General features: G+C 49.9%; 1 protein-coding gene across 2 annotated transcripts in view; it reads left to right on the top strand.

Moving 5' to 3' along the window:
• Positions 1–24,667, top strand: part of RBM5 (RNA binding motif protein 5) — a 327,789-nt gene extending 303,122 nt beyond the window's left edge. For both annotated transcript variants that reach the window (XM_085625066.1, XM_085625065.1), the window contains exon 25: positions 24,035–24,667. In XM_085625066.1, the coding sequence (XP_085481192.1) occupies positions 24,035–24,160 (126 nt within the window). In that variant the 3' untranslated portion in view covers positions 24,161–24,667. The remainder of the gene's footprint in view (positions 1–24,034) is intronic.
• The last annotated feature ends 787 nt before the right edge of the window (positions 24,668–25,454 follow it).

The following is a 25,454-nucleotide window of genomic DNA, read 5'->3' as shown; positions in this document are numbered from 1 at the left end:
TCAGCACAGTTTTAGGGAAGGAACATAGGCCCTGGTTACCTGATTGGCAGGAGCCCAGGGTACACTCACTTAAAGTATTCAGTAATTCAGCAAAAAGTGGGGGCCTACCATGCAAGAAAGATGGCACTTTCTCACAGGGAGGGGAAAGCTGCACCAAGGGAACAAGCCACAGTAGATGGCTAAAAAAGAATCTAAAGATTGAAACCACACACGGGGGCTTCAGAGGCATACATCTATCCTCTCATACGGTTCATTGTGCTAAAAAGTGTACGCCACCGCCCTTGTTTGAGAAGAAATTGAAATTGAGTGTTCGAGGCTGCAGAATATACATTGTGCATAGATTGCCATCTGGTGTTGGGCCTGGATGTTTGCAGTTTGTTTTTCTTCTTGGACAGTCTTTGGAAGTCACGAGTTCGGTGACTCCTCCTTCGGTCCGTACTGCGCATGGGCTTCGGCTCCATCCTCGGATTGTTTTTTTCCGCCATCTGGCTCGGATGTAATACTTCGTGCTCCGGCTTCGAACCTTTCCAGTTCGACCTTCGACGAAAAATCCTCGTCCGTCGAGATTCTTTAGACGAAATCGACTTCATCTCTCTCTTCGGCACTTCTTCGATTCCAGGCAGCGGCCTTCGGGCCTATCTCGACTCCGGTCTCGGCCGATGGAAAGGACTCCCTTCAAGAAGTGCCCAAAATGTGGGTCTAAATTTCCCCACACCGACCTCCATCAGGTGTGCAACCTCTGCCTCTCTCCCGAACACGAGGCCCGAGACTGCCCCGCCTGCAAGTCTTTTCGATCGAAAAAGACTATTCGGGATCGACGAGCTCGACGCACCATGGCGCTCATCGACCTCGGCTCCACCTGACATCTTCGGAGAAGACACCGGAGCTTCGGGACAGCAGCACACCGAGCAGGAGGACTATGTAGTCAGCGCTTCCGAGGCAGACAACTCCGACGTGGAGGAGATCACACCGGCGCAGAGGGTCGGGAGTACTCTACCCACTCCCGCGCCCATACCGAAAGACTCCGGTTACCCCTTCGCCTCCGGGCCTAGGGAAAGCCAAGCATACTGCTTCCATCACCCCACCTTCGGGCCCGGTGAAAAAGCATCACAAGTCTCCTGGCGGCTCGGGCTCGAGCCAGCCTCCTAGCGGCACCGAAGAAAACAAGCTCCGTTCCGAAGCCATCGGTGTCGAAACCTGGCCTCTCGGTGCCGACCAAACACAAATCCCTCGGCACTGACGCTTCCGTGTCGAAGCCTGCCTCGGCGTCGACCAAAAAATCGGACACCCCAAGAAAGCATGGCGCGGATAAACCAACCAAGCCTTCGGTTCCGAAAACATCGGCACCGATGGAGGAATCGGTGCTGGAGGAGCTTTTCACACCGGATCCTCTTCAAAAGACTTTAACAGAGGATCCAAGGACTGGACATTTAATTTTGTCTTCCAAGAAAAGACTTTTGGACAAACCAACTCCTCCACCACCAAAACGGAAGGACTGTGCCACATCCCCGTTCAGAGTACCCTCCCCACCTCCTCCTCCTCCTCCACTCCCTCCATCTCCGCCCCCACCTTCTCCACCCTTGCCTCATCGCTCTCCAACCCCGTCTCCAGACCCTGATGACCACGGAGATCCATTCTATGATCTCACAGGTGCCCCGCAGGACCCCACTCCTCCAGGAACACCTGACCCATGGGAGGATTATCACAATCCAGATGTCCCAGATGTGCCTCAGGATGATCTCTATCCAGCCAGGCCATCTCCACCAGAGGACTCCCTGGGGTTCCACCACCTCTTACAACGGGCGGCACATTATCACGGGGTGGAGTTACACAGTGATCCAGTTGAGGAAGACTTCCTACTTGACACATTTGACACAGCAGATAAATCCACCGCTATATTACCCATGCTTAAAGGGGTGACCAAGCATGCCACAGAGGTTTTCAAAGACCCCGTCAGAGCTAGGGTCTTAAACCCCAGAATAGAAAAGTACAAGGCAGCCCCCACGGATCCTGTCTATATTAAAGGACCTGCGCCCCTAGACTCATTAGTGGTTTCCACAGCTAGGAAGCGCTCCAACTGTCATCTGGTGAGGCTCCACCACCTGATAAGGAGTCCAAGCTCTTAGATGCGTCAGGCAAACGCACTGCCTCGCAAGCTGCCAATATGTGGCGCATCGCCAACACGCAGGCGCTGCTGGCGAGGTACGATAGAGCGCACTATGATGAGCTGGAGGCTCTCGTGCAACATCTCCCAGAGAAATATAAGAATAAGGCTCATGAACTGATACAAGAGGGAAAGATTATTACCAACACCTCTATTAAATGTGCACTTGACGCAGCAGACACGGCGTCCAGGGCTATAAACACCAGTGTTCTGCTTCGCCGCCACGCCTGGCTCAGGATCTCAGGCTTTAAACCAGAGGTCCAAGCATCTATATTAAACCACCCTTTTGACCAACAATACTTACTTGGTCCAAAAGTAGACTAAGCCCTGGAAAAAATGAAGGATACAGATACGGCAAAGTCTATGGGAGCCCTACAATCACAAACCCCTAGACGCTCCTTTCGCCGTTCCTCCTTTCGAGGCTCTGGCAGAGGTTACTCTTCCGATAACGCCTCCACGTCCTATAAGTCCCCTCCTCCGAATACCTTCACAAAGGGCTACCAAAGAGGTGGATATCGAGGAAACAATAATAAAGGCGGGGCAAAACTAACACCGCCCGTTCTGCCACACCGCCCACACAATGAATTTCCCCCGCTCCCCCCAGACCATTCCACTCCGGTCGGGGGCAGACTACAAGACTTCCTTCAAACCTGGGAGACAATAACATCAGACAAATGGGTGACCCAAATTATTTGGTCAGGGTACTGTCTCGAACTAACTTCTACCCTCCCAAATATTCCACCCAGACACCGTGCGATGTCACAAGAACATACCACACTTCTGAAACCAGCGGTACTCTCCCTCCTGCAAAAACAAGCGATAGAGCAGGTACCCATCAATCAGCAAAATCTAGGGGTCTACTCTCTGTACTTTCTCATACCGAAGAAAGACGAGACCCTACTGTGAGAAAGTGCCATCTTTCTTGCATGGTATGCCCCCACTTTTTGCTAAATTGCTGAATGTACTTCGATTGAGTGTACCCTGGGTTCCTGCCAATCAGGTGCCCAGGGCCTATGTTCCTTCCTTAAACCACACAAACTCCAAATTGGCAAACCCTAGCCACATGTCAGCCCCTAGTAAATGGTACCCTAGGTACCCAGGGCCTTGTGACCAGGGAAGGCCTCTAAGGGCTGCAGCACTCATTGTGCCACCCTCAGAGGCCCTGTACCCTTACACACACACACTGCCCTTGCAGGCTGAGTGTCTGGGTGCAGGACAAAACAAAGAGTCGACATGGCACACATCACTGTGTACCATGCCCATCACCTACACTGCCAAGGCATATGTCAGCCACCCCTCTAGCTGGGTGCATTACGCCTATGGTGTGGGCACAGGAGCAGGAGCCCTGTGCCCCTACAGTACCCGGGTCCATTCCTGGGCACTGTAAGTGCAGTGCTGTCATTTAAGAATACATGGTGCTGAGAGCTTGTCAAACACGAGCTCCACAGCACCATATTGGCAACACTGAAGCCTGGGAAGTTTGGTATCAAACTTCTCAGCACATTGAACCCACACTGATGCCAGTGTAGGATTTAATGTACTAAGCACCCCAGAGGGCATCTTAGAAGATGCCCCCTTACAGCTAACTTGCAATCCACGTCTGCTCTGAGGCTGCCCAGGCTGCCACACAGCAGACACGTTGCTGGACCCCTGGGTGGGAGAGCCCCTGCTCTCCCGGGCCTGCAACAATGCACATCCTGGGTGAGGTGAGAAATCTCCTCCCCCAGGATGAGCAAAGGGAAGCTTCAAAGGCATGCCGCCAGTTGGAGTTTCCCCAGGCCACTGCAACCCCCCACTCTGGCGGGAAGCTTGGCCGGAAACCCCATACAAGGACAGGGGATGTGCCAGCCTGCCCACCCCACCCCTCAGGTGGGGGAGGCGAGGTGAAGCACATCTCCGGGCTCTCGCCATCTTGAAGATGGGAGGCCCTACCCTATCAGGATTAGGCTACTGCCCCCCTCCCACAGGAGAGAGGCAGGATAGGGGGTGTACCCACCCCAGGACAAGGACCCATTGGTCCCTGGCCTTCACCTACCTGTAACGCCCCTAAATCTAGTATTTAGGGGCCCCCTGAACCTTCCTTCCTCAGATTCCAGATAGAAAAAACGACAAGAAGAGCAAGAAGAACAAAGACCTGCCCTGCAGCTGCTAAAAAGAGAAGAAGACACCAACTGCTTTGGCCCCAGCCCTACCGGCCTGTCGACTCTCGAACCTGCACCAGCGCGGCCTCCCACGTGGCCAGCAACCTCACCAACCCCGGAGGACCTGGCTACCTCTTAGCTCTAAGCCCCTGGGACTCCCACGAGTAGAGGCTCTACTCAAGAAACCTACTTGCTATCCCTGGCACCAGCCCGGGACCGCGGACCCAACACACTCTGCACCAGCCAAGCCTGGCCAGTGCCGGAGTGGACAAAGACCCAGAGGACGACCCCACGGCGACTGTGACCCAGAGTCCGGCACCCAAGGACCCCCCTCGACATCCCGGAAGAAGCCTGCAGCCTCAGAACCAAGTGCCACCCCAGCCGCGATCAACCAGAGGGTAAGATTCCCGACGTCAAAAGGCACCCCTGCACCCGGCGCCCTGCGACCCCCTGTGCCCAATCCTGGGGTACCCACCTAACCTACAACTACCCAACTTACCTCTCGAAGTGGTGGTGGCACCTGAAACCTCCTCGTCCCCGAGCCTGCAGCCTCTTTCCAAACCGGAACATTCCCATTGATTTCCATTGAGCGCCCTAAGGCTCAAAAGCACCCTGCACCCAGCCGCCCGAGTGGCCCTGGCAGTGCCCTCTCTACTCTAACCTACTTCCCCACTTGCCCTGAGTAAGTGACCAGGAGCCCAGCTCCCACAGCCGCGTGGCTTGCCAGACAGCAGCCACCAACCAAGGCCCCCCTATCCCTCATAGGATAACATTGGGCCCAACTCTCTCTGCACCCGGCCGTCCTGAAACCGCTGAGGGTGAACCAACTGTACCTACCTGACACTGGGGGACCCCTGAGTCCATGCCCGGAATTTCAACACTACCAGTCGAGTACTTACCCTTAAACCGCTAACTTCATTTTCCTCATAGGGTAACATTGACTGGCTTTTTCTTCAAAAATCTTCTAAGTGTGAACTTTTCAAAACTGCAAAAATTCACCAAAAATCAGCCAAGTGACAAAAACGAATTTACTCACCTGCTCCTAGGTGAGCTCCCAGTGCTGGATCTTGGTGCCCAGCCCTGACTCTGAAAAGTGTTCACAACTATACTTACTTCTAACTCATTTTTCTCCCATAGGAAACCATTGCCTGCTTTTCTGTGAAATTTCTTCTAAGTGTCTACTTTTGCAAATTTGAAATATTCTTTTAAAATCGTACCATTTCTGCAAACGAAATTACTTACCTGCTTTTGATAAGGACCCCAGTCCTGGGTCTAGGCACCCAGTCCTGGATTACTAAAGTAACGATAAAGTACTCTACCTGCAATTTGAATTTCTTGCCATAGAGATCCATTGAATGTTTTCTGTGAAATATTTTCTAAGTGCTAACTTTTGAAATAGCTAAATATTACCTAAAAATCATTACAGTTATTAAGTCGACTTTCTTCACTTGATTCTGAATACTGACCCCAGGCTGGTTCTAGGATCCAGACCTGGAATTCCAAAAGTAATCTGAAAAGTAATTTATTACAAATAACCTGAATTTACCATTGAGCTCAATGCATTGTTATGTTTAGGAAATAGGATTGTTTATTGCAACCAACTGTGACTGTTTACACAAATTTATTGCTTGAAACAAAAGTATTTATATTCAACCTCTCATTCTGAGAAAGTATATTTTTACCCCCTTGTGGTTCTAAAAATAAAACAAGCATATATTTTATATATACAAATCATTGGCCTAGAGTTCAGTTATTGAGTGTGTGAAACCATTTGCTGACTGAGTGTGTACAATAAATGCTTTACACTGTCCTCTGGTACTGCCTTACTGCTCGACCAAGCTACCACTTTTGAGAGTAAGGTCATACCTAACTTTGACCTCTATCAGCCTCTGGGGGACTGTGGACTCTGTACACCCTGTACCTATTAGGGAACAGTATATACAGAGCCACTTTCTCACATTGGTGGATCAGCGGTGGGATACAAACTTGCATTTGTTGGACTACTTGGTTACCATCTGATCACACGACAGAACTCTTAAAAATTGCCTTTAGAATTCTGATTGGTTTTTCCAAAATTACTAAAAGTCTTGCTAGGGCCTTGCTTAAGTCCCATTAGAATTTTAGAAAAATAAAAGTCACTATAGTCAGGGTAGAGGGTTAGAACTGTCAGGTTAGAATGTCTCAAACAAACCCAGCTATTAGTGATAACAATAACATGGACCTGGTGGAGGAGCTCGACCTCACACCTTACTTACACTTGTCTTTCAAGGAATTGAGGTCCTTATGTAAACTCAAAAATTTACAAATGGGTCAGCATCCATCCAAACAAGGGCTCCAGGAGCTCCTGGCTGAGTATGCTAAAGACCACCCATCTGAACATGGTGATGGCCAGTCAGATGAGGAAAGGGAAACAGGGGAGGAGGACAGCAACCTCCCCATACTATTCCCTAGGGAGGAGATGGCACCCATACCCTCCAACTCAAGACATAGCATCTGGGCACCTAGAGACCACACAGGTGGCTCTGGTCCCAGAGACAACACTGGGGGACCCCCCAGTGAAGAGGACAGCCTTGTGAGGCTGGCCAAAAGAATAGATCTAGAGTCCAGGCTCCTGGCTCTAGAAAAGGAAAGGAGAGAGATGGGTTTAGCACCCATCAATGGTGGCAGCAATAATAAAAACAAGGATAGGGAGGAAACTTCTGACCTTAAAATCCCCAAAGGGATTGTCCCTAAATTTGAGGAAGGTGATGATATCACCAAATGGTTCACAGCCTTTGAGAGGGCTTGTGATATCAGGAAAGTAAAGAAACCTCTCTGGGGGGCACTCCTGTGGGAACTGTTCTCTGGTAACTGCAGGGACAGGCTTCTGACTCTCTCTGGGCCAGAAGCAGGATCCTATGACCTCATGAAGAAAGCTCTGATTGAGGGATTTGGATTCACCACTGAGGAGTATAGAATTAGATTCAGGGGGGCTCACAAAACCCAGACCCAGTCCTGGATTGATTTTGTAGATTTCTCAGTGAAGACACTGGATGGTTGGTTAGCTGGACATGGTGTGCAGGATTTTACTGGATTGTACAATTTATTCATGAAGGAACATATTTTGAGTAACTGCACAAATGAAAAGTTGCATCAGCATTTGGTAGACCTAGGTCTAATTTCTCCCCAAGAATTGGGAAAGAAGGCGGACCACTGGGTCAAGACTAGGGTGACCAAGACAACCACTGGGGGTGACCAAAAGAAGGTGGTCACAAAACCTCCCCAGGGGAAAGGTGGTGAGAATCCCCAAGATAAAAAGTCTGAGTCTTCCAAAGGGCCCCAAAAACCTGTTCAGGTGGGTGGGACCCAAACTACTCCCTATGTGCCCCAACCATATAGGGGGAAGAACTTTGATCCCTTAAAGGCCTTTTGTAATACCTGTAAGAAGCAGGGACACCTAACTGTATCTTGCCCCCAAAACAAAGCCCCTAAGGCACCCAGTACAGCCACTCCTGGGGCAGCAAGTATACAAATGGGATCAGAGGTGTACCCTGAGGAAATCTGGGAACACACTGAAGCAAGTTTAGTCTCCTTGGGAGAAGTGGAGTTTGCCACTGTGGCTGTGTGGCCCCCCAACTTGAAGAAATACTTACAGTACCCCTGGGTGAATGGAACTAGGGTAGAAGCTCTGAGGGATACAGGTGCCAGTGTCACTATGGTGAAAGACACACTGGTTTCCCCTGAGCAATACTTGATTGGGAAGTCTTACCCAGTCACCAACGCTGACAGTGTCACCACTAGTCATCCCATGGCCATGGTAACATTAGGCTGGGGGGGGGTTACTGGCCTGAAACAGGTAGTGGTCTCTCCAAAGTTGCCAGCTGCATGTCTGCTTGGAAATGATCTGGAAACCTCAGCCTGGGCTGAGGTTGAGTTAAAGGCCCATGCAGCCATGCTGGGCATCCCTGAATTGGTGTGTGTGCAAACCAGAGCACAGAGCAAGAGGAAGGGTGAAAAAGTAGGTTTGGAGCCTGGAATAATGGCCCAACCAACCAAGAGGAAGGGCAAGAAGACTGGGGGACCAGCTTCTGTACAGCCAAACACTCAGAACCCCTCTCCCCCTGGAGAGGATGTAGATACCTCTGAGGGAACTGAGTCCATGGAGCTTGACCCTTACCAGGTTGAACTCTTGGGCCCAGGGGGACCCTCTAGGGAAGAGCTGTGCCAGGGTCAGCAAGACTGTCCCACTCTTGAAAGCCTGAGACAACAAGCTGCTTCAGAAGCCAGGGGAGATGTCAGTGGTACCCATAGAGCTTATTGGGAAGAGGGATTACTGTATGCTGAGGCAAGAGACCCCACTCCTGGAGCCACCAGGAGGGTGGTAGTGCCACAGAAGTACAGGGAGTTCCTCCTAACTTTGGCTCATGACATCCCCCTAGCTGGACATCTGGGGCAATCCAAAACTTGGGAAAGGTTAGTGAGTCACTTTTACTGGCCCCAGATGCACCAAAAGGTGAAGGAGTTTGTCAGCTCCTGTGTTACCTGTCAGGCCAGTGGCAAGACAGGTGGCCACCCAAAGGCCCCCCTCATTCCACTACCAGTGGTGGGGGTCCCCTTTGAAAGGGTAGGTGTGGACATTGTGGGTCCACTCGAACCTCCCACAGCCTCAGGGAACAAATTCATTCTAGTAGTAGTGGATCATGCTACTAGGTACCCTGAAGCAATTCCACTTAGGACTACTACAGCTCCTGCAGTAGCCAAGGCCCTCCTGGGTGTCTTCACCAGGGTGGGTTTTCCTAAGGAGGTGGTTTCAGACAGAGGTTCCAACTTCATGTCTGCTTACCTAACACACATGTGGAAAGAGTGTGGAGTGCAGTACAAGTTTACTACACCCTACCACCCACAAACCAATGGCCTTGTTGAGAGGTTCAACAAGACATTGAAAGGTATGATCATGGGACTCCCTGAGAAACTCAAAAGGAGGTGGGATGTCCTATTACCATGCTTGCTTTTCGCCTACAGGGAAGTGCCACAGAAGGGAGTAGGTTTCTCACCCTTTGAACTTCTGTTTGGTCATCCTGTAAGGGGACCACTGTGTCTTGTAAAGGAGGGCTGGGAGAGGCCTCTTCAAGAACCCAAACAGGACATAGTGGACTATGTGCTTGGCCTAAGGTCCAGAATGGCTGAGTATATGGAAAAAGCATCCAAGAACCTTGAGGCCAGCCAGGAGCTCCAGAAGCACTGGTATGACCAAAAAGCTGCACTGGTTGAATTTCAACCAGGGCAACAGGTGTGGGTTTTGGAGCCAGTGGCACCAAGGGCTCTCCAAGACAAATGGAGTGGCCCTTACCCTATCCTAGAGAGAAAGAGTGAGGTCACCTATCTAGTTGACCTGGGCACTAGCAGGACACCCAAAAGGGTCATCCATGTGAACCGCCTTAAACTCTACAATGATAGGGCTGACATCACCATGCTGATGGTGACTGATGAAGAACAGGAAGCAGAGAGTGAGCCACTCCCTGACCTCCTATCCTACAGCCCAAAAGATGGGTCAGTAGATGGTGTGATTTTCTCAGACACCCTCTCTGCCCAACAACAGACTGACTGCAAGCAAGTCTTGCAACAATATGCTAGCCTCTTTTCCCTGACCCCTGGTCTGACAAGCTGGTGTACCCATGATGTGGACACTGGTGACAGTGCACCTGTCAAGAACAAAATCTATCGACAGTCAGATCAAGTCAAGGAAAGCATCAAAGCTGAGGTCAGCAAGATGCTGGAGTTAGGGGTCATTGAGCCTTCAGAGAGCCCCTGGGCTAGCCCAGTAGTTCTGGTCCCCAAACCTCATCAACAGGGTGAAAAGAGAGAGATGAGGTTCTGTGTGGACTATAGAGGGCTCAACTCTGTCACCAAGACAGATGCTCACCCTATCCCAAGAGCAGATGAACTGATAGACAAATTGGGGGCTGCCAAATTTCTCAGTACCTTTGACTTAACTGCAGGGTACTGGCAGATTGGCATGGCCCCAGGAGCAAAAGAAAAGACAGCATTCTCCACCCCTGATGGGCATTATCAGTTTACTGTGATGCCCTTTGGGTTAAAGAATGCCCCTGCCACCTTCCAGAGGTTGGTGAACCATGTCCTGGCTGGGTTGGAGTCCTTTAGTGCAGCTTATCTTGATGATATTGCTGTCTTTAGCTCCACCTGGCAGGATCACCTGATCCACCTTGGGAAGGTTTTAGAGGCTCTGCAGAGTGCAGGTCTCACTATCAAAGCATCCAAATGCCAGATAGGGCAGGGCACTGTGGTGTACTTGGGCCACCTTGTAGGTGGAGGCCAGGTACAGCCCTTACAACCCAAAATCCAGGCCATCATGGACTGGATAGCTCCAACAACCCAGACCCAAGTCAGGGCATTCCTTGGCTTGACTGGGTACTACAGGAGGTTTGTGAAGGGGTATGGGTCCATTGTGACCCCCCTCACAGAACTCACCTCCAAGAAAATGCCCAAGAAAGTTAACTGGACAGTTAGTTGTCAAAAGGCTTTTGACACCCTAAAAGAAGCAATGTGCTCAGCACCAATTCTAAAAGCTCCAGATTATGCCAAGCAGTTCATAGTGCAGACTGATGCCTCTGAGCTAGGGATAGGAGCGGTCCTATCCCAGACCAATGATGAAGGCCAAGACCAACCTGTTGCTTTTATAAGCAGAAGACTACTCCCTAGAGAGCAGCGTTGGAGTGCCATTGAGAGGGAGGCCTTTGCTGTGGTTTGGTCCCTGAAGAAGCTGAGGCCATACTTGTTTGGCACTCACTTCCTAGTTCAAACTGACCACAGACCTCTCAGATGGCTAATGCAGATGAAAGGGGAAAATCCAAAACTACTGAGGTGGTCCATCTCCCTACAGGGAATGGACTTTGAAGTGGAACACAGACCAGGGACTGCCCATGCCAATGCAGATGGACTTTCCAGGTTCTTCCACTTAGACAATGAAGACTCCATAGGACAAGGTTAGTCTCATCACCTTTCGTTTGGGGGGGGGTTGTGTGAGAAAGTGCCATCTTTCTTGCATGGTATGCCCCCACTTTTTGCTAAATTGCTGAATGTACTTCGATTGAGTGTACCCTGGGTTCCTGCCAATCAGGTGCCCAGGGCCTATGTTCCTTCCTTAAACCACACAAACTCCAAATTGGCAAACCCTAGCCACATGTCAGCCCCTAGTAAATGGTACCCTAGGTACCCAGGGCCTTGTGACCAGGGAAGGCCTCTAAGGGCTGCAGCACTCATTGTGCCACCCTCAGAGGCCCTGTACCCTTACACACACACACTGCCCTTGCAGGCTGAGTGTCTGGGTGCAGGACAAAACAAAGAGTCGACATGGCACACATCACTGTGTACCATGCCCATCACCTACACTGCCAAGGCATATGTCAGCCACCCCTCTAGCTGGGTGCATTACGCCTATGGTGTGGGCACAGGAGCAGGAGCCCTGTGCCCCTACAGTACCCGGGTCCATTCCTGGGCACTGTAAGTGCAGTGCTGTCATTTAAGAATACATGGTGCTGAGAGCTTGTCAAACACGAGCTCCACAGCACCATATTGGCAACACTGAAGCCTGGGAAGTTTGGTATCAAACTTCTCAGCACATTGAACCCACACTGATGCCAGTGTAGGATTTAATGTACTAAGCACCCCAGAGGGCATCTTAGAAGATGCCCCCTTACAGCTAACTTGCAATCCACGTCTGCTCTGAGGCTGCCCAGGCTGCCACACAGCAGACACGTTGCTGGACCCCTGGGTGGGAGAGCCCCTGCTCTCCCGGGCCTGCAACAATGCACATCCTGGGTGAGGTGAGAAATCTCCTCCCCCAGGATGAGCAAAGGGAAGCTTCAAAGGCATGCCGCCAGTTGGAGTTTCCCCAGGCCACTGCAACCCCCCACTCTGGCGGGAAGCTTGGCCGGAAACCCCATACAAGGACAGGGGATGTGCCAGCCTGCCCACCCCACCCCTCAGGTGGGGGAGGCGAGGTGAAGCACATCTCCGGGCTCTCGCCATCTTGAAGATGGGAGGCCCTACCCTATCAGGATTAGGCTACTGCCCCCCTCCCACAGGAGAGAGGCAGGATAGGGGGTGTACCCACCCCAGGACAAGGACCCATTGGTCCCTGGCCTTCACCTACCTGTAACGCCCCTAAATCTAGTATTTAGGGGCCCCCTGAACCTTCCTTCCTCAGATTCCAGATAGAAAAAACGACAAGAAGAGCAAGAAGAACAAAGACCTGCCCTGCAGCTGCTAAAAAGAGAAGAAGACACCAACTGCTTTGGCCCCAGCCCTACCGGCCTGTCGACTCTCGAACCTGCACCAGCGCGGCCTCCCACGTGGCCAGCAACCTCACCAACCCCGGAGGACCTGGCTACCTCTTAGCTCTAAGCCCCTGGGACTCCCACGAGTAGAGGCTCTACTCAAGAAACCTACTTGCTATCCCTGGCACCAGCCCGGGACCGCGGACCCAACACACTCTGCACCAGCCAAGCCTGGCCAGTGCCGGAGTGGACAAAGACCCAGAGGACGACCCCACGGCGACTGTGACCCAGAGTCCGGCACCCAAGGACCCCCCTCGACATCCCGGAAGAAGCCTGCAGCCTCAGAACCAAGTGCCACCCCAGCCGCGATCAACCAGAGGGTAAGATTCCCGACGTCAAAAGGCACCCCTGCACCCGGCGCCCTGCGACCCCCTGTGCCCAATCCTGGGGTACCCACCTAACCTACAACTACCCAACTTACCTCTCGAAGTGGTGGTGGCACCTGAAACCTCCTCGTCCCCGAGCCTGCAGCCTCTTTCCAAACCGGAACATTCCCATTGATTTCCATTGAGCGCCCTAAGGCTCAAAAGCACCCTGCACCCAGCCGCCCGAGTGGCCCTGGCAGTGCCCTCTCTACTCTAACCTACTTCCCCACTTGCCCTGAGTAAGTGACCAGGAGCCCAGCTCCCACAGCCGCGTGGCTTGCCAGACAGCAGCCACCAACCAAGGCCCCCCTATCCCTCATAGGATAACATTGGGCCCAACTCTCTCTGCACCCGGCCGTCCTGAAACCGCTGAGGGTGAACCAACTGTACCTACCTGACACTGGGGGACCCCTGAGTCCATGCCCGGAATTTCAACACTACCAGTCGAGTACTTACCCTTAAACCGCTAACTTCATTTTCCTCATAGGGTAACATTGACTGGCTTTTTCTTCAAAAATCTTCTAAGTGTGAACTTTTCAAAACTGCAAAAATTCACCAAAAATCAGCCAAGTGACAAAAACGAATTTACTCACCTGCTCCTAGGTGAGCTCCCAGTGCTGGATCTTGGTGCCCAGCCCTGACTCTGAAAAGTGTTCACAACTATACTTACTTCTAACTCATTTTTCTCCCATAGGAAACCATTGCCTGCTTTTCTGTGAAATTTCTTCTAAGTGTCTACTTTTGCAAATTTGAAATATTCTTTTAAAATCGTACCATTTCTGCAAACGAAATTACTTACCTGCTTTTGATAAGGACCCCAGTCCTGGGTCTAGGCACCCAGTCCTGGATTACTAAAGTAACGATAAAGTACTCTACCTGCAATTTGAATTTCTTGCCATAGAGATCCATTGAATGTTTTCTGTGAAATATTTTCTAAGTGCTAACTTTTGAAATAGCTAAATATTACCTAAAAATCATTACAGTTATTAAGTCGACTTTCTTCACTTGATTCTGAATACTGACCCCAGGCTGGTTCTAGGATCCAGACCTGGAATTCCAAAAGTAATCTGAAAAGTAATTTATTACAAATAACCTGAATTTACCATTGAGCTCAATGCATTGTTATGTTTAGGAAATAGGATTGTTTATTGCAACCAACTGTGACTGTTTACACAAATTTATTGCTTGAAACAAAAGTATTTATATTCAACCTCTCATTCTGAGAAAGTATATTTTTACCCCCTTGTGGTTCTAAAAATAAAACAAGCATATATTTTATATATACAAATCATTGGCCTAGAGTTCAGTTATTGAGTGTGTGAAACCATTTGCTGACTGAGTGTGTACAATAAATGCTTTACACTGTCCTCTGGTACTGCCTTACTGCTCGACCAAGCTACCACTTTTGAGAGTAAGGTCATACCTAACTTTGACCTCTATCAGCCTCTGGGGGACTGTGGACTCTGTACACCCTGTACCTATTAGGGAACAGTATATACAGAGCCACTTTCTCACACCTACGGCCCATTCTAGACCTCCGGCCTCTAAATGCATACATCCATTCAGTCCATTTTCATATGGTAACTCTTCAGCAAGTTCTCCCACTCCTGTCAGGGCGACTTTCTCACTACACTGGACCTGAAAGACTCATACTTTCATATTCCAATACACCCTGCTCACAGAAAGTACCTCCGATTTGTGGTGGACGGCCAACATTATCAGTTCAAGGCTCTCCCCTTCGGGGTCACAACCGCACCACGGGTGTTTACCAAATGCCTGGCAGTAGTGGCAGCACACCTCAGAAGACCAAACATTCACGTCTTCCCCTACCTGGACGACTGGCTCATAAAAGCCGCGTCCTACCACCAGTGTGTGCAGCATACAAACACTACCATCCAACTACTCCACCAGCTAGGCTTTACGGTGAATCCCCAAAAGTCCACTTGATACCGTCTCACACAAAGCAATACCTCGGTGCCACTATAGACACCTCAAAAGCTATAGCCTATCCCAACTCTGCCAGAATCGCAAGCATGCAAGCCCTGCACCAAAAGTTCCTTCTTCAGCACTCTCTCCCAGCAAAAGTGTTCATGAAACTAATAGGGATGATGGCGTCTTGCATTTTCATAGTGCCCCATGCAAGACTTCACATGCGTCCACTCCAAGAGTGCCTAGCACACCAGTGGAACCAGGCCCAGGGACAGCTGACGGATCTGGTGTTGGTGGACGGCCGCACCCATCGATCTCTGCAGTAGTGGAACACCACAAACCTTTCCAAAGGGCGACCGTTCCTGGACCCGGTTCCTCAGGTGATTCTAACAACGGACGCATCGCTCTCTGGCTGGGGAGCGCATCTATTGTACCTCACGGTGCAAGGTCTATGGACGCCACAACAGAGGTTACTCCACATCAACCATCTGGAGTTAGTGGCGATCTTTCTAGCCCTGAAATCGTTTCAGAAACAAATTTCAGCCAAGGCAGTCCTCATTCGCACAGACAATATGACTGCAATGTATTATATTCAAAAACAGGGGGGGGGGCACTCTCCCCAGCTCTCCCGCTTAGCACAGAGCATATGGAGATGGGCAATTCCACAAAAAATCTTTCTCCTGGCACAACACGTCCCAGGCATACAAAACACCATGGCAGATCTGCTCAGCAGACAAACGAGCAAATGCACGAATGGGAACTGCATCCACAAGTTCTTCACCCATTCTTTCACAAGTGGGGGCATCCTCAGATAGACCTCTTCGCCACCCACGAAAACAAAAAATGCCCAAGGCTCGCCACCAGATACCCACACCCATTGTCCAAAGGCAATGCGATATGGATGAACTGGTCAGGCAGATTTGCATACGCCTTTCCACCTCTCCCACTAATTCCGTTAGTGGTAAGGAAGCTACAACAGCACTCACTCACACATTCTGGTAGCCCCAACATGGGCCAGGCAGCCGTGGTACACCACACTACCACAGCTATTGGTGGTACCACATCAAAAACTGCACCTGTCCCCATGCCTCCTAACCCAGAACCATGGAGAAATCAGGCACCCGGACCCAGCTCAGCTCAACCTTGCGATCTGGCTCCTGAAATCTTAGAATTTGGATACCTTAACCTTCCCCCTGATTGCATGAACATGATCAAGGAAGCCAGGCTATGCCGCAAAGTGGAAGAGATTTGTTGTTTACTGCCGTAACAATACAATCAACCCTTTAGATGTATCCATACAGCACATCATATGCTATCTGCTCCATCTTCAAAGGTGTAACCTGGCGTACTCATCCATCCGTCTACACCTAGCAGCAATTGCTGCTTACCTACAAAACAGACAGCATTTATCACTGTTCAGAGTGCCTGGTATTAAGGCCTTTATGGAAGGCCTGAAAAGAGTAATTCCACCCAGGGCACCACCCTCACCTGTATGGAATCTAAACGTAGTTTTGCAGCGTGAATCTTTCTGGATTCACTATGCTGTGCATTATTCCGCGATCTTGTGGTTGGGTCCGGATTTGTAGTCTTTCTTTGTTTTTTTTTGTAGCCCAGGTGGGCGGCGACGACCCTTCATTTGGTGCACCTCTTGTGACGTCGTTGTGCTTCCTGCGGAAGTCCCACCTTTGGGGCGCCATCTACAGATTCTTTTTTCCGCCGTTGGGTCTGGATCGTCATCGGGAAGCTCCAGAATTACAATCGAAGGAAGAAAAGCGAGTTTCGACGGTAACTACTACGAAGATATCACAGGAAAGGAATAGATTACATCAGGAGCGCGAAGAAAGGAAGTTTTGCGCCTTTTTCTTCGACGCCCTTGGAGAATGCGCACTCAGAGGCCCTGAGCGCAATGGACAAGACGCCATTCCAGTTCTGCCCTAACTGCCACCACAAGTTCGCGCAGAAGGACCAGCATCCGGTCTGCAACCTCTGCCTACCGGTCGACCATCCGAGTAAGGACTGCAACGCCTGCTCAGCCTTCGCACCGAAGACGCTCCGAGTGAGAGATCGGCAGAGAAGAGCCAACGCCAGCATGGATGGCAAGGGTAAGGCCCCGTCGCTCTACGATCTGGGCCTATCCATGGACTATGAGGACAACGTCGCCGAGGGACCCGAAAACTTCACGGTCTTAGAGACCGACAAGAAAAATGAAGACTAGGTAAGAGAATCGTCGAGCTCAAAACAGAAAATACCTCGAACCCGAGGGTGACTCGAGAAAATCAAAGTCCACGAAGGGAGCCCCGGCGCCGAAAAGTTCGACGACCAAGGGGGGAACCATGGACAAGAGGCCCAGCGGATCCTTCAAAAAGGACTCCCTGGTGCCGAAAGGCAAGGATCGGCGAAGTCGACCCATGAGACGGGCCGCTCGACGCAGAAAGAGCGGTCGACGCAAGTTCCGTCAAAGGCCCGCGGCCGACGCCGAAAGCATCTCCGAGATGGAGAAAAAGAGGCGGCTCGAGGCCGAAATGGATAACCTCCTTCAAAGGAAGAAGGAGTTCGATGCCAAGATGAAGGAATTCAAGATTCCAACGGCCCCACTGACGAACGTCGTCGAAATAGAGGACGAATTCGACACCGAGGGGCTGGCAAGAGATCTCGAAGAGGAAGACGAGACCTATTATGAAGGCGAAGCTGAGGAAGAAGACCAGCAGTCGTTCTACAGCTCGGCGCCATCTACCAGCCACGACATCGAATGGCAGGATCTCGACACCGAAAACCCGGAGGAGCCCGTGGACACGTACCCTTCGAGGCCTTCGCCACCCGACGACATCGGGGTGTACAACATGGTGGTCAGGAGCGCAGCAACAGCCTTCGGCGTCAAACTCGACGAAGAGAGGCCGAAAGCCGACTTCCTCCTCGAGACCTGCTCCCCATCCAGACGAGGAGCCAATTCCTCCCCATGCTACAAAGTGTGATGAATCAGGGGAGGGAAGCCTTCAAGGAACCAGCGACCTGCCGTTCGATCACGCCCAGGACGGAGAAAAAGTATAAGCACTCTTCTCTGGACCCCCTTTACATCAAGGGTAGTATCACCGCCGACTCCATCATAGCTTCCACGGCCAGGAGAAGGGCCAACGTACCAGCAACTTCGGGGCCACCACCTGATAAAGAAAGCAGGAGGATAGACCTCACAGGAAGAAAGGTCGAGAGGAACGCCGCAATGCACTGGCGCATGGCGAATTCCAATGCACTTCTCAATAGGCACCAGTACCAGCACTGGGACGAGATGGGGGAGCTAGTAAAGCACCTCCCCGAAGAATACCGCCAGAGAGCCTCGCACCTGGTAGACGAAGGTAAAAACATCGCCAACTCTTGTATAAAGACGGCGTTGGACGGGGCTGAGACTTCAGCAAGACTAATGGCCATAGGGGTCACCGAGAGAAGGCATGCATGGCTAAGAATCTCGGGATTCAAACCGGAGGTGCAGAACAACATACTTAGCACCCCCTTCAACGGAGAGACTGTTCGGAGCAACAGTAGACGAGAAACTCACCCAGCTGAAAAAAGAAAACGAAACAGCGAGGTCCATGGGGGCCCTACAGCTGAGGGGAATGAGGCGAGGCAATCCCTCAAGGAGACCCTACGGTAGGGGAGGAAGCCAGCAGGGGGCGTCGCACCAGACGTTCCAGCAGGGTCAGCAGGGTGATAGTCACGGACAACCAGGGCAACAGAAGCAAAACTGGCAGTACCAACCTCGGGGCCAGTCCTTTCGCGGGAGAGGGAACGGACGTGGCCAGAGGAGGAGAGGGGGTGACCAGCCCTCATCAAAGTGACTCGGCACGCAAGGACGCCTACCCTCGACATGCCCCCAAGGGTGAGGCGCAGTACAGTAACAGGGGGGAGAGAAGATTCGAAAGCCTACGAGCATACAACACCAGTAGGCGGAAGACTGAGGTTCTACCTTCAGGAGTGGCGGCGTATAACCACAGACAAGTGGATACTGAACGTCATGCAGTACGGATACTGCGTGGATTTGGAGAAAAGACCTCCAAACAGAAGATCAAAGGGAAGGCAGAGATCGGCTCAAGAACTGGCCCTACTCAGAGAAGAAACACGGAAACTTCTAGAAAAGAGCCATAGAGGCAGTGCCGTTCAGAGAACGCAACAAGGGGGTCTACTCCAACTACTTCGTGGTCCCGAAAGTGGATGGAAACCTCAGACCCATCCTGGACCTGCGTTACCTAAACAAGTTCATCAGAACGCAGAAGTTCAAAATGACTTCGCTGCAGGAGGTACTGCCCCCAAATAAGAGACTGGGACTTCATGGTCACTGTGGACCTCAAGGATGCCTACCTGCACATCCCAATAAACAGACACAAGGGCCTTCTAAGGTTCAACATCGACCAGGAACACTACCAGTTCACAAACCTGGCCTTCGGATTAAAATCGGCGCCGAGGGTTTTTACAAAATGCCTGTCGGCGGTCGCGGCCCACCTACGAAGGCAGGGAATCCATGTCTACCCCTACTTAGACGACTGGCTGGTCAAGGCAAACTCACGCGAAAAGTGCGAGAGGCACGCAAAACGCGTAACAGACACTCTGACGAACCTGGGGTTCTCGATTCACTGGGGGAAGTCATCGCTGGAACCGAAGCAGGTGAAGATTTTCCTGGGGGCAAAGATCAACTCCCTGAACAGCACAGTGGTGCCCAGCGACAGGAGGACAGATGCCCTACTGAAGGAGACGCGGCTCTACCGGAAGGGGCGAGCTCTGACAGTGAGGTCAGTGAGCAAGATGATGGGGATGATGGCGTCGTGTATCCAGCTGGTGCCGAATGTACGCCTGCACATGAGACCATTCCAGGAATGGCTACAACAGCAATGGTCACAAGCAAACGGAAGTTGGGAGGATCTAGTGGTTGTTACGCACGCAGTGCAGGAGGAGATGACTTGGTGGAACAGAGACAACATGACAGCAGGGAGAAGCCTGACACCACCAAACCCAACAATGACCATTACCACGGACGCATCGCAAAAGGGATGGGGAGCGCACATGGACAACCTCAGAGTGAGGGGTCTGTGGGCTCCAGCAGATGCGGTACGCCATATCAATTACCTCGAATTGAAAACCATCCTGCTAGCCCTGAAGGCATTCCAGAGGCACCTGTACAACCAGAGGGTGTTGGTTCAAACCGACAACACCACGGCAATGTTCTACATCAACAAGCGGGGGGGACACAGTCGTTCCCTCTCTCCTCTCTGGCACAGGAGATTTGGAGATGGGCCATACCTCTCAGGATAGAGCTACTGGCAATTCACCTTCCAGGGAAGGACAATGTGGAGGCAGACTGGCTAAGCAGGCAGACCTCGGCATCACACGAGTGGGAGCTCAATGGCCAGGAAACGGAGAAGATTTTCCAGAGATGGGGAACTCCCACAATAGACCTGTTTGCAACACGCCAAAATGCAAAATGCCAAAGCTTCGCGTCCAGGCAACCAGATCAGCAATCCCAAGGAAATGCCCTATGGATAAGCTGGTCGAGGACATTTGCCTACGCCTTTCCACCGATACCCCTGTTGCACAGAGTGCTCGACAAGTGCAGAACCAGCAACATGACTCTGATCCTAGTGGCTCCGCAGTGGGCAAGGCAGACATGGTTCTCACAAATTCAAGAAATGGCACAGGGCAATCCACACAGGTTCGAGAGAAGAAGGGACCTGCTCTCCATGCAAAACGGAGAGGTCCTACATCCGGAACCAGAGAGCCTCAACCTGGCGGCATGGCTCCTGAGGACCTAGAGTTCGCTCACCTTAAATTGCCTCCTAGCTCTATGCAGGTGCTGCGGGAGGCAAGGAAACCAACTACACGAAAATGCTACAGCGCCAAATGGCAGAGATTTACTGTGTGGTGCAGGAAGAAGGGCCTGCAAAACAGAATGACTAGAGACTCAACAGTACTGAGGTACCTCACACACCTTCTAAAGAGTAACCTCTGCTCGAGCTCCCTAAGGGTACACCTACCGGCGATCGTAGCCTACACCAGAGGTGAGAAGGGTGGAAGTTTCTTCACTTCGCGGGTTGTGAGGAGATTCATGGAAGGAGCCAAAAGAATTGCCCCTCCTAAACGGTTGCCGCCGCCGGCATGGAACCTCAACGTGGTACTGACGGAGCTCATGAAGGCACCGTTTGAACCCATTCACAAGGCCACGCTGCAAATGTTGACGATGAAAACGGCCTTTCTGGTGGCAATAACCTCACTACGCAGGGTGAGCGAGCTTCAAGCGCTAACGCTACAGGAACCCTACATTCAGATTCACAAGGACCGGATAGTCCTGAGAACAGACCCACACTTCATGCCCAAGGTGGTGTCGGCGTTCCACGTGAACCAGAGTATCCAGATACCGAGTTTCTTCCAGAACCCAACTTCGAACGCAGAAAGGGCTCTGCACACCCTCGACACTAGAAGAGCGGTGATGCACTACATTGAGAGAACAAAGGAACTCAGGAAATCAAAGCAGTTTGTGTCCTTTGCTACTAGCTTCATGGGTAGACCAGTGACTAAGGGCACCATCGCTAGATGGATTGCACTCGCTATTCAATTCTGCCACAAACAGGCTGGACAGGAGCTAGCAGAGGGGCCTCAGGCTCACTCCACAAGGAAGAAGGGTGCCACCGTTGCCTTCCTGGCGAACACGCCCATTCAGGACATATGTCTAGCGGCAACTTGGGCATCTGTGCACACGTTCACAAAACACTACTGCGTGGACATTCAGATGAACAAGGAAGCACAGGTCGGACAGAAGGTGCTTCAACACATTTTCAACGACCAACGCTAATCTACCACCCAGCCCCCACAAAATTAGGAAAACTGCTACAAAGTCTATGCACAGCATAGTGAATCCAGAAAGATTCACGCTGCAAAACGAATAGTTTCTTACCTGTCGGTGTAGTTTTGCAGCTTGAAGATCTTTCTGGATTCACTAGCGAACCCACCCACCTCCGCCAGGAAGATGAGGCTGGAGGAAGAGGGGGTAAAATGGAAAAAATCAGAAGGAATGAAAACGTACAGAAAAATGAACAATAAGGATTAATCAATCGCCTAGGGTTAAAAAAAAAAAAAGGAGAAAGGAAAAAAGAACCCGAAGATGGCGCCCAAAAGGTGGGACTTCCGCAGGAAGCACGACGACGTCACGAGAGGTGCACCAAATGGTGGGTCGCCGCCGGCCACCTGGGCTACAAAAAAAAAAAGACTACGAATCCGGACCCAACCACAAGATCGCGGAATAATGCACAGCATAGTGAATCCAGAAAGATCTTCAAGCTGCCAAACTACACCGACAGGTAAACTATTCTTATTACAAGGCTAATGGGTCCGCCTTTCGAACCAATACATAAATGTGAGCTACAGTTCCTCACTTGGAAAACGGCTTTCCTCGTAGCTATCACTTCCCTTAGAAGGGTTAGCGAGATACAAGCGTTCACTATACAAGAACCCTTTTTACAAGTACATCACAGCAAGGTGATACTTCGCACAAATCCAAAATTTCTGCCCAAGGTCATTTCCCCCTTCCATCTTAATCGGTGGAGTTACCGGTTTTTTTCTCGCAACCTCAATCTGTTGCGGAAAGGGCTCTACATACACTTGACGTTAAAAGGGCCTTACTGTACTACATACAAAGAACGCAACTTTTCAGAAAGACTAAACAGCTGTTCGTCTCCTTCTCTCCACCGCATAAAGGCAACCCCATTTCAAAATCGGGGATAGCTAGGTGGATTGTAAAGTGTATACAAATCTGCTATCACAAAGCAAAAAGAACATTATCTGTTCCACCTAAAGCCCACTCTACAAGAAAGATAGGGGCTTCTATGGCTTTTCTAGGGAACATACCCTTAGATGACATCTGCAAGGCAGCCACATGGTTAACACCGCACAACTTCACAAAACATTACTGTGTAGATGTGCACTCCAAACAACAAGCTAGTGTGGGCCAGGCTGTACTAAAGACACTGTTTCAAACTACTGCAACGGATACCGGTGGTCGCCGCTAGGGTTGGGTACTGCTATATAATCTATGCACAGTGTATAATCTGCAGCTCATATGCCTCGAACGGAATATGCTACTTACCAGTATGCATCTGTTCTTGGCATGTAGAGCTGCAGATCTATACACGCCCACCCGCCTCCCCGGCTACCTGTATCCGTTCCAGGCTATCTTATTTAGATACAACACACATGGGTTTCTTCACTCACTACGCTCCATCTTTTCCTTGCTGGCGAAAAACAATCTGAGGATGGAGCCGAAGCCCATGCGCAGTACGGCCCGAAGGAGGAGTCACCGAACTCGTGACTTCCAAAGACTGTCCAAGAAGAAAAACAAACTACAAACATCCGGGCCCAACACCAGATGGCGATCTATGCACAGTGTATAGATCTGCAGCTCTACATGCCAAGAACAGATGCATACTGGTAAGTAGCATATTCCATTCCAGACCTAACCATTAGATAGTGGAATAATGGACAGCATGTGAATCCAGAAAATTCTACAGGCTGCAAAACTGCTTCTACATCGAAGTAACCATTTTGTTGTCTTTCATGGGAATTTTCATTTCAAGCCATAACTTGAAGGTTTATAGCAGCGGTGCACAGTTAAAAAGTTCTTTTTTGGTATTCAAATTGAATTGTTGGTTCCGACTTTCTTTCTGGATAGCGTGTTGTGGTCCATTGGAGGAGCTTGCCTAGTTATAGGAGCAACGTTTATCTTTAGTCACTTGAGCTGGCTATCCATCTGGCCCCATCTAAAAAAAGAAAGAAAAATAATTACCCCCACTTTTTGGGGGGTGAGGGGAGTAAGCAATGGAGCATAACCCAGTTTTGTTAATGTTCATGTAATTTTATTTTTTCGTAAACAAATTGTTAATGTGATTATTGTTGCCCAAAATAGTCTCTACTTTAGATTTAACTTTTCTCCAGGGCTGAGTTATTGTTAGTTGTAGAGGATAATAGTTTGTCGATATTGTGTACTAACCATATAATTGTCCTTAAACTGTTTGCTTTTAACAGCAATTTCATGATTTTAATTAGTTTTTTGTTTCTGTTCTACAGGCAAAAGTGCGAGCGAGAGGTGCAGGGTTGGGGGCCAAGGGCAGCTCTTATGGGGTATCAACTTCAGATTCTTACAAAGATGCTGTGCGGAAAGCCATGTTGGCTCGCTTTACAGAGATGGAATAAGATTCTCTACTACCACACTTGTATATTGTATCCCAGTTTATAGTAACTAAACTTAAGAATTCAACAGGGCAGTCCTGCTTGTAAATTGCTGTTAATGCCACTCGACTTTTGTAGCATTCTTGTATTTTTATAATTTCTAATTTGAGTCTTGTACAGAATATTGTATATCTTTTGAAAGCATCAAACAATGAAGATCAGAAATATCAATACTAGCTGTATTTTTTTTGTAAGATCTCTGTACATTTTGTAAATATTTTATTGTTTGTGGAGCTACTTGTTTGTGACCTTAAACATCCCCCATCTCTCTCAAAACACCACCTTATGAGTGTGGGGGGGGGCAGTACTACTTTCCCTTGCTCATCTTTTCTTTGTTAATCTGCTCTCTTGTATCATAGGAAACGTGCAGATTTTGTAATATAAATCTTGTGTATATATTTCTTAAGTATGTGTAGATTTTTCATTTGTTGCCATTTGCACCTTTTGAGAAATAAATTGAAAAAAACTGTGTACTTATTTTATGTCACATTTATTTTCTGAAACCATATCGCACTTTTCATTCTGGTTAAAGCTTCTGCTAGCAGCTTCTTCATCTGTTTAATATCTCCAGGTGCCACACTGTACCCGAAATTTTCATAGGCCTCCTGTCCCAGTAGCGGTTGCTTGACTCCCATCTCTGCATCAGAAACCACAACACTGACATTCCTGGAGCCATAAAGCACCCAACCTGGCTTATCGAATTCAGTTCCCTGTTTTCCGTGCCTTTTGATGTAGCTCTCTCCTGGTCTCAACAGGTTTTCCTCCGAGAAATCCTTCCAAATTTAAGCACAGTACTTGCGGATTTTGTCCCTAAAAATATCACTGTTCAAGATAGTGGTTGACATTTGCCGATACCAACTGCAATAACTTGTAGTTTGCTGCTTGTACTTGGGATTGAGACATGGCTTGAGGTCCTGCAACCTGTCGCACTATGAAAGCGATCAAGGAGCACAGAGAAAAGCTTTCCAAGACTCACAATGAGCTTTGAGTTTTACACCTTTCCTGCACCAGTTCCTAAACAGTCCTTCACTGGTTGACATCCCTGTAATGAAAGTTAGCTATTTGGGTTGCAAATAAAAATGTTTTAATTCTTTTGTAAAATATATCCCAGCAGTAGCCTATTAAATCAGAGAAAATCCAAGCAGCAAGGAAGGGGTGTAGTACCACAGGTTCTTGTTTTCTTGTATCTTAGACTGCAGTTTCTAGGTATGAAAAACATACAGGCTTTCTGTAAATAGTGCATGCACTAAATAGTTTT

This window comes from Triturus cristatus, chromosome 9, assembly GCF_964204655.1.
Source record: "Triturus cristatus chromosome 9, aTriCri1.1, whole genome shotgun sequence".
Lineage (NCBI taxonomy): Eukaryota > Metazoa > Chordata > Amphibia > Caudata > Salamandridae > Triturus > Triturus cristatus.
Note: the sequence above shows the minus strand (reverse complement) of the source record. Positions and strands in the feature narration are given on the sequence as shown.